This window comes from Neomonachus schauinslandi, chromosome 11 (assembly GCF_002201575.2).
Source record: "Neomonachus schauinslandi chromosome 11, ASM220157v2, whole genome shotgun sequence".
Lineage (NCBI taxonomy): Eukaryota > Metazoa > Chordata > Mammalia > Carnivora > Phocidae > Neomonachus > Neomonachus schauinslandi.
In genome coordinates this window covers 91,038,564-91,046,882 of record NC_058413.1, presented here as the reverse complement: position 1 = coordinate 91,046,882, position 8,319 = coordinate 91,038,564, and the positions used below count along the sequence as shown (strand labels likewise).

The following is an 8,319-nucleotide window of genomic DNA, read 5'->3' as shown; positions in this document are numbered from 1 at the left end:
ATAAGAAAAATAGAACAAAAGGACAATATCAGGGGGATCTGATCCTACTTTAATCTTTATACACAATTTGAAATGCATTTTTTTGGAAAGCTACTACCTATACCAGTGACAATATTGTTAAAAATGAGAGTTCATGTACTGCTTTCACTTCTGTGTCTAGATGAGTGAGCTCTAATTTTAATTTTATGTAACTGATAAAACTAACCATATTTGTTCATATTAGGAATAGCCCAGAAACAAAAGTAGCATAAAAGTTATCTGAAATGTCGGTGCATAGTTTCTATTTATAATACGTATTAGTTATTTATGTAAACTTGCACGAGGTGATGGAGATACAGAAGGAAAAATAAGACAAGATCAGCTATCCAGAAAATGATAAGCAAGTCTATTAAATCACACATAACACAATCTATAGAAGCAACATGGTTATGGACACAGTCTCATCCGGAAAAACACCAATAATTATCAAATAAAAAACTGAACTTGTTTATATTGTTTCTGCTTCTAATTAGAACATGTTTCTCCTCCCGATTTTAATCATGGCTTTCTTCAGTGCAATTTTGACATCCTTATTCCTCAAACTGTAGATCAAGGGATTAAGCATGGGCCCTACATTAGTATAGAAAACTGAAGAAACTTTTCCCTGCTCCATAGATCCAGGAGAAGAATATTTAAGATACATGAATGCTGCTGACCCAAAAAAAAGAGAAAGAGCAATGATGTGAGAGCTACAGGTACTGAAGGCTTTTGATCTTCCTTGAGCAGATTTGATATGAAGAATGCTAGTGAGAATGAAGACATAAGAAATCAGGATGGTAAAACTGGGCACGGTGATATTAATTCCCACAACTATCAGAACTACTACCTCATTGACATGGGTGCTGGTGCAAGAGAGTTGGAGAAGAGGAAGAATGTCACACAAGTAATGGTTGATGATATTGACATTGCAGAAGGTTAGTCTAAGCATGCACCCTGTGTGGGCAGAGGCTCCAGCAAATCCCATCATATATGCAGCAACACTTAGCAAGGAACAGACCTGATGGGACATGGTGACCCTATACAGCAATGGATTACAGATGGCCACATAGCGGTCATAGGCCATTGAGGTCAACATGTAGCATTCCGAGATGACAAAAAAGAGAAAGAAAAACAGCTGAGTCATGCACCTGACATAGGAGATGATATTCTCCCTTGATACAAAGTTCATCAGCATCTTGGGGGTGAAAACAGAAGAGTAACAGAGATCAATGAAGGATAGGTTGAAGAGGAAGTAGTACATGGGGGTGTGGAGGTGAGAGTTGAGACCAATGAGAATGATCAAACCAAGGTTGCCCACCATGGTGACAATGTAGATCATCAGAAACAGGAAAAAGAGGGGTTGCTGGAGCTCTGGGCGGTCTGTTAATCCAGCAAGAAGAAATTCAGTCACTAAGGAGTCATTTCTAACCAATATTCTCCTCTTTGGAAATCTGTGAGAACAGAAGAAAATGCCATTAATAGAAACCCCAGCTGTCTCCTTACACACTCTTATTTAGGAGAAGAAGACTCAGACCAGCAAATAAGTCCTCCTTTGCTTCACAGGGTCAGAATGCACTGGCACACATGCCCCTCAACATTAAAATCACTGTTTCTTTTGTTGCATGAGCTACATGTGACAAACAACTGCTCCTATCATTACTAGAAGATACAGGGATGGAGTAGCTGAGGATTAAGGCTACCTGTTGGTGAGCTTCAGTAGTGAGAGCGTGTCCCCTTCTCTCCCTCCCACTCATCTGATCCTTCACTTCCTAGTTCCTACTCATGTTTCCATTACCCTACCAGATACCTCAGTTCCCCTGTGATGGCCATCATGAAAGAGAGGATTCTTCTTGGCAGAGACCATATCACAACTGTGCTTCCTAGAAGAGAGTCTCTATGAGTCTATAATGTTTTCAGGTAACTTACTGCAAGAATCCATGAAGTCAATAATTTATAACAAGTATTGAGGAGACCCTTGGTAGCCTAAGATTTATAATTCATCATATACTCAGTTGTTTCTACACATTCTCCTTCTCTGTTCCATCCTAGCCAGACAGAGGATGAATAAAGGAAGGTGGATTTCTTTTCCTTGGTTTTGTAGGAGGGCATGAAAGAGAAAGATAATTAATGTGGACATTGATTAAATTAGTTGTTAAGTTTGTGAAAATGTATCAAGCTGCATGCTTGTAACACAAATTTTTTTATATTCATATTTCAATTAAAAATTTTATCTTAGGAAAGAGATAAATCTCTTCCTTTGATGTTATTATATTCTAGATGTGTCACTTGGTACTGCTATAGCTATCTTGCTGCCAGACCAAAGATGAAGTCAATACAGAGAAGGTATGCTCAAAATAATGTAGGTGGTATAGTCAGAGCTCCATACTTTTGAATTTCTTGTTATTCAATATAAATGTTTTCCCTCATTTTTCAAGAACAGAGTGAATAAGAGATAAATAGAAATTTGATTAACTCACTCTCCTTCCATTGAAAGAACTGTGCTGACCCTTTATGTGTGTTTCACCTCCACTGGAAGAAGAACTGGCTTTTGGGATATCAAAGCTGAGCAAATGTAGTCACAGAATCTTCTTCCTTTATTGGCCAAAGATTCACATCACAGATCTCACAGTCTGAGCATTCCAGGAGTCATTCTTGGTTGTAGATCAAACTTGTTGTTATAAATTTACTAAGAAAGTATGACGGGCAACTACACACTTGACACCTGAGCCACTGTGTCATAGAGTTCAAGGCATCTGCTTAAGGCTTATATTTTTTTGAATCTGATTAGAAATCCAGGTACTCGTAGATCTCCCTTAGGACCTTCCCATTATGATAAGCTCTGTAGGGAAGAAACTAGTGTCTCTGTTTTATACCCTAATTGTGACAGTAAATGTTAATTTCCATCAGGGATTATACATTCCCTAGGGCATATGAGAAAGGATCCTATGCTATCTCCTGTAAAGGTTCAAATAATTAATGTCATTGAAAATTAAGGAGGGCATGTGATGTGATGAGCACAGGGTGTTACACGCAACTGATGGACTGTTGAACACTACATCTGAAACTAATGATGTACTATATGTTGGCTAATTGAATTTAAATTAAGAAAAAAAAATTTTCTAATTATAATTCTAGGTAACATATTAGTTTTAAGGATTTTTCATAAAGATTTATGAACATTTCAGTGAAGTTTATTTATTTTGCCTTTTTAAAATATTTGAGTCCTTTTAAATATTCAGTGTGTGAGCAAATTATATAGACATAAACAAAAGGAACTTTTTAACTGATTTCAGATCTTATTATTTAATAAAAATCATTTAATATAAAAATGAGCCATTATTTCATGGAAATTTAATTACCTTGGGTTGTTCTGACTCAGTATGTCTTTGCTTTCAACATATTATATCAAATCTATAAGAAAAATCACTGTTAAGGAGCTTCCATTTCAAGAAAATATGACTTTAGAATTCCCAGGTATGTATTAATTTATGATCATGCTTGTGAGAAGGCATCTAATTTTTCTTTATTTTTAAATTATTATAGATTCACAGAAAACAGCAAAAATAATGTACACAGTTCCTTGAAATCAACCCAGCTTCCTACCGTAGTAACATCTTTAACAACTGTAGCATAACAGCAAAACCCGGAAATTGACATTGGTATAATAATGTTAACAGGATACAGAACTACAAACATTTTCAGATTTCAGCAGTTTTACATATACTGTGTGTTTGTGTTATGTGTGTAGATCTATGTGATCTGACCACAAAGTGTGTGGTATGTGATCAAGATCATGATCATATGATCATGACCACAATCATGAAAGAGAACTGTCCCACTACCATACAGGAACTCCCTTCTTCTACCCCTTTTTAGTCACACCCAATTCCTCCCACCTTCCTCTGTATCTTCTGGCAACCACTAACCTCTTCTCCATCTCTAAAGTGGAGTCATTTGAAAGACAACAAATGAGACTGCACCATGTATAACCGCTGAAATTGGTTTTGTTCACTAAGCATGATGCCCTTAAGTCCATTCCAGTTGTTGCCTGCATCATTGCTCCATTTCTTTTACTATTGAGTTGTGCTGCATTTTTTTACAACCCACATTTATTCAACCTGCTGTAGTAATTTAAAAATAATGAGGTTGTTGTTTAATACAAAACTATATCTGTTTTATTTATGGAAAATGTTTCAGGGGCAGGGGCAGAAAGATCACAGTTGAGACTTGTTCTTCTTGCAATTTTCTCTTTTTTTATCAATTTTATTGTGTTATAATTCGGATACAATAAAATGCCTCCACTTTAAAAGTACAGTTTTTCAATGACTTTCAAAAAATAATACATTCATGTAACTGCCACCATAATCAAGATCTAGAGCATTTCCATCACCCTCAAAAGTTCTTTCATACTCTTTTGAAATCCGTCTCCTGTCCTTTTTTAATCATGACAGAATGTTGAAATTTGTCAAATGCTTTTTCTGCATCTATTGAGATGATCATATGATTTTTATCTTTCATTCTATTAATCTGGAGTATCACATTTATTGATTGGTATATGTTGAACCATCCTTGCATTCCGTGGATAAATCCCACTTGATAATAGTGTATGATCCTCTTAATGTGCTACTGAATATAGTTTACTAGAATTTTGTTTGGAGATTTTACATCAATATTCATCAGAGATAGCGGCCTGTAGTTTTCTTTTCTTATAATGTCCTTGCCTGGCATTGATGTAAGGGTAATTCTGGCCTTGTACAATGAGTTTGAGAGCGGTCCCTTCCTACAATTTTTAGAAGAGTTTAACGTTTGGCATCAATTCTTCTTTAAATGTTTGGTAAAACTCCCCAGTGAAACCACCAGGTCCTGAGCTCTTCCTTCTTAGGGGGTTTTTGATCATTGATTCAATGTCCTTAGTTATTGGTGTGTTCAGATTTTCTATTTCTTTTTTTTTTTTTTTTAGATTTTATTTATTTATTTGACAGAGAGAGACACAGCGAGAGAGGGAACACAAGCAGGGGGAGTGGGAGAGGGACGAGCAGGCTTCCCGCTGAGCAGAGAGCCCGATGCGGGGCTCGATCCCAGGACCCTGGGATCATGACCTGAGCCGAAGGCAGACACTTAACGACTGAGCCACCCAGGCGCCCCTAGATTTTCTATTTCTTCATGAATCAGTCTCGTAGGCTGTTTCTAAAAACAAATCCATTTCTTCTAGGTTAGCCAATTTGCATATAATTGTTCATAGTCTCTTATGACCCTTTGTATTACTGCAGTATCAGTTGTAACGTCTCCTATGCATCATATCATCATCATGATGTCATGATCTTCTTTATCTCTTGTTACAGCTATTGAGTTAAAGTCTAGTTCATCTGATGAAGAATAGATAACCCTACTGTTTTTTGGTTTCAACTTGCATGGAATATCTTTTTCCATCCCCTCATTATTGTCTATGTGTCCTTAAAGCTGAAGTAAGACTCTTGTAGGCAAAATATAGTTAAGTCTTGTTTTTCATTTGTTTGTTTACCTATTCAGCTACTCTATGCCTTTTGACTGGAAAATTTAAACCATTTACATTTTAAGTAATTATTGATAGGTAGGGACTTATTAGTGCCGTCTTAATTATTTTCTGGCTGTTTTGTAGTTCCCTTGCTCCTCTCTTCCTCTCTTGCTGTCTTCCTTTGTGACTTGATGACTTTCTGTAATGGTATGCTTCAATTCCCTTCTCTTTATCCTTTTGTATCCACTGTCAGCTTCTATTTTGTGGTTACTATCAGACTTACATAAAATATCTTATAGACATTACAGTCTATTTTAAGGTGACAACAACTTCAATCACATACAAAAATTCCTCTTCTTTTACTCCCTTCTCATATTTTGTTTTTGATGTCACAATTTATCTTTTTATATTGTATATCCTTTAACAAATTATTGTAGCTATAGTTTTTTTAATACTTGCGTCCTTTAACCTTTACTAGAGTTAAGTAGTTAAGCACCATGTTGTAGTACTAGAGTATTCTGAATTTGACTAAATATATTTATATTTGCCAGTGTGTTGTATATTTTCTAATGTTTTCATGTTATTAGTTAGTGTCTTTTTGTTTCAGCTCAGTGCACTTCTTCCAGCATCTCTTATAAAGCAGGCTAGTGGTAATGAATTACCTCAGTTTTTGTTTGTTGGAAAAGTCTTTATCTCACCTTTATTTCTGAAAGATAACATTACTAGGTAAAGCATTCTTGGTTGACAGTTTTTTCTTTCAGTATTTTGAGTGTATCATCCTGCATTTCAAGGTTTCTCCAAAGAAATCTGCTGATAGCCTTATGGGGGTTTCCTGGTATATGAGGGTTATTTTTCCTCTGGCTGCTTTGAAAATTCTTTCCATTAACTTTTATTTTAAACAGCTTAATTATAGTATGTCTTAAAGATCACTTTGGGTGGAAATATTGGGGTGAACTATTAATTTTATGAAGTTAGGAGTCCAAATCTCTCCCCAGATTTAGGAACTTCTCAGCCATTATTCCTTTAACCAAGCTTTCTGCTCTTTCTGGAACTCCAATAATGTCTAGTAGTTTCTCTTAATGGTATCCCATAGGCCACGTGGGCTTTCTTTATCCCTTTTTATTATTTTCCTGTGTTCTCACTGCATAATTTTCAATGTCCTGTCAAAGATCATTCTTGTGCTTGATCCAGTCTGATACTGATATTCTTTCCTGCATTTGTCATTTCATTCATTGTATTCTTCAGCTCCAGAATTTCTGTTTGCTTCTTTTTGATGGTTTCTATCTCTACATTAAACTTCTCATTTTGTTTGTGTATTGTCTCCATGGTTCACTGAATTGTCTTCATGTGTTTTCTTGTAGCTTACTGTGCTTCCTTAAAATAGCTATTCTGAATTCTTTAAGACAAATCACAGATCTCCATTTCTTTGGGATCTATTTCTAGAAAATTACTGTGTTCCTTTGGTGGTGTCAGGTTACATTGATTTTTCATATTCCTTGAAGACTGCTGTTATCTTCATATATGAAGAAGCAGTTACCTCCAGTATTTCTGACTTGCTTTAGCAGAGAATTACCTTCTGTCACCCCTGCTCGTGATTCTGAGGCTTTCTCAGACCTTTTCTATGGTTATTCCTGCTCCAAACTTCTTATTTCATCTTATGACAGAATTCTTAAACTTGTATGCCTTTCCTCCATCCTGCAAAGTCAGGTGAGCTGCTGAGAGCCTCCTTTTTCCTTTCCCTAGGGTGGGACTGAACGCTCAAGTGTGTGATTTTTCCCCAGCCTGCAGAGTCGGGCCACCTTTCTGCATGTGCTTACTAGCCATCTGCAAAGGCTTTCTGTCACTGGAAGCACATAATGGAAAACCATCTACAGGATGGGGTTCTGTGTAGGTAAGGTGCACAGAGGCAGGGAGTGCTCATGACTACTTGAGGACAACCCCAGTGGCACAATAACAAGCTTCCCAATGGAGTCCATGGTATAATTAGTAGGATCCACATCCCTTTGATGCCCTCCAACAATCCTACCTGCTACCTTCTCAGACACACCCACCCTCAGTCACACAATATACCTCAGCAATCTGAATGGGATGAGAAGTGGATCTCTTTGGCAGTGTCTCCCATAGATGAGGAAACCAGACCTTCATTCACATGCTCTTACTTTTCCCAGTGGAAGGAATCACAAGTCACAGGTTATAAGAACACCTCCTTTGGCAATGAGCTATGCTGCCTTGGGAGAGGCAGGACATAGGTAAAGTGAAACTGTTCCTCTTACCCTCTTCAATGCATCCAATCTTGGATTTTTTTGCTCCGACAGTGTTCTGGTACTTCTGGGCTAAGCTTCTGGACTTCCACAAAGGCTCTCTCATCTGTGGGTGATTGTCGAAATTGGTACTCTTTGTGGGGAAAACAGTAAAAAATTGTTATTACATCATGATGTAATACATTGTTCCTCTTATGATCTTAATACATTATTCATCTTGGAATTTTCTTTAAGCCAACCTAAGTCAAGACTCTCATTCTTCCTCCTCCAAGAATAAAGACTGGGACACCCAGAATTTGGTTGGTCTTATAATCAATAACAAGGGGAACACAAGGTATGTCCTACCATTACTCTTTCTGAAAGTGTACATCATTATTTGTGTGTGTGTGTGTGTGTGTGTGTGTTGTGTTTTGTTGTTAACACCAAAATGTAAAGAATCACATTTTAAGAGATGTCTTATTTAACAAGATGTGAGAGGATGCAGACAGAAGCTCCAAGGGCTCTGGCTGGACTCCCAAACCCTGGCCTCTGCATGGACAGAATGCT

General features: G+C 37.0%; 1 protein-coding gene across 1 annotated transcript; it reads right to left on the bottom strand.

Annotated features, from left to right (window-relative positions):
* Positions 1 to 508: 508 nt before the first annotated feature.
* On the bottom strand, positions 509 to 2,668 carry LOC110586215 (olfactory receptor 8B3). Its single transcript, XM_021696405.1, has 2 exons — positions 2,646 to 2,668; positions 509 to 1,442 (listed from the first exon to the last, which is right to left on the bottom strand). Exons 1-2 carry the CDS (start codon positions 2,666 to 2,668, stop codon positions 509 to 511), a joined length of 957 nt encoding a protein of 318 aa, XP_021552080.1.
* Positions 2,669 to 8,319: the final 5,651 nt, after the last annotated feature.

Excerpts from the sequence above, each read along its gene's own strand:
- LOC110586215 (XM_021696405.1), bottom strand. The coding sequence starts at position 2,668 with ATGACTCCTGGAATGCTCAGACT. Across the intron at positions 1,443-2,645 it reads ACTCCTGGAATGCTCAGACT|AAATGACTCCTTAGTGACTG; the intron begins GTGAGATCTGTG and ends AATATTGGTTAG.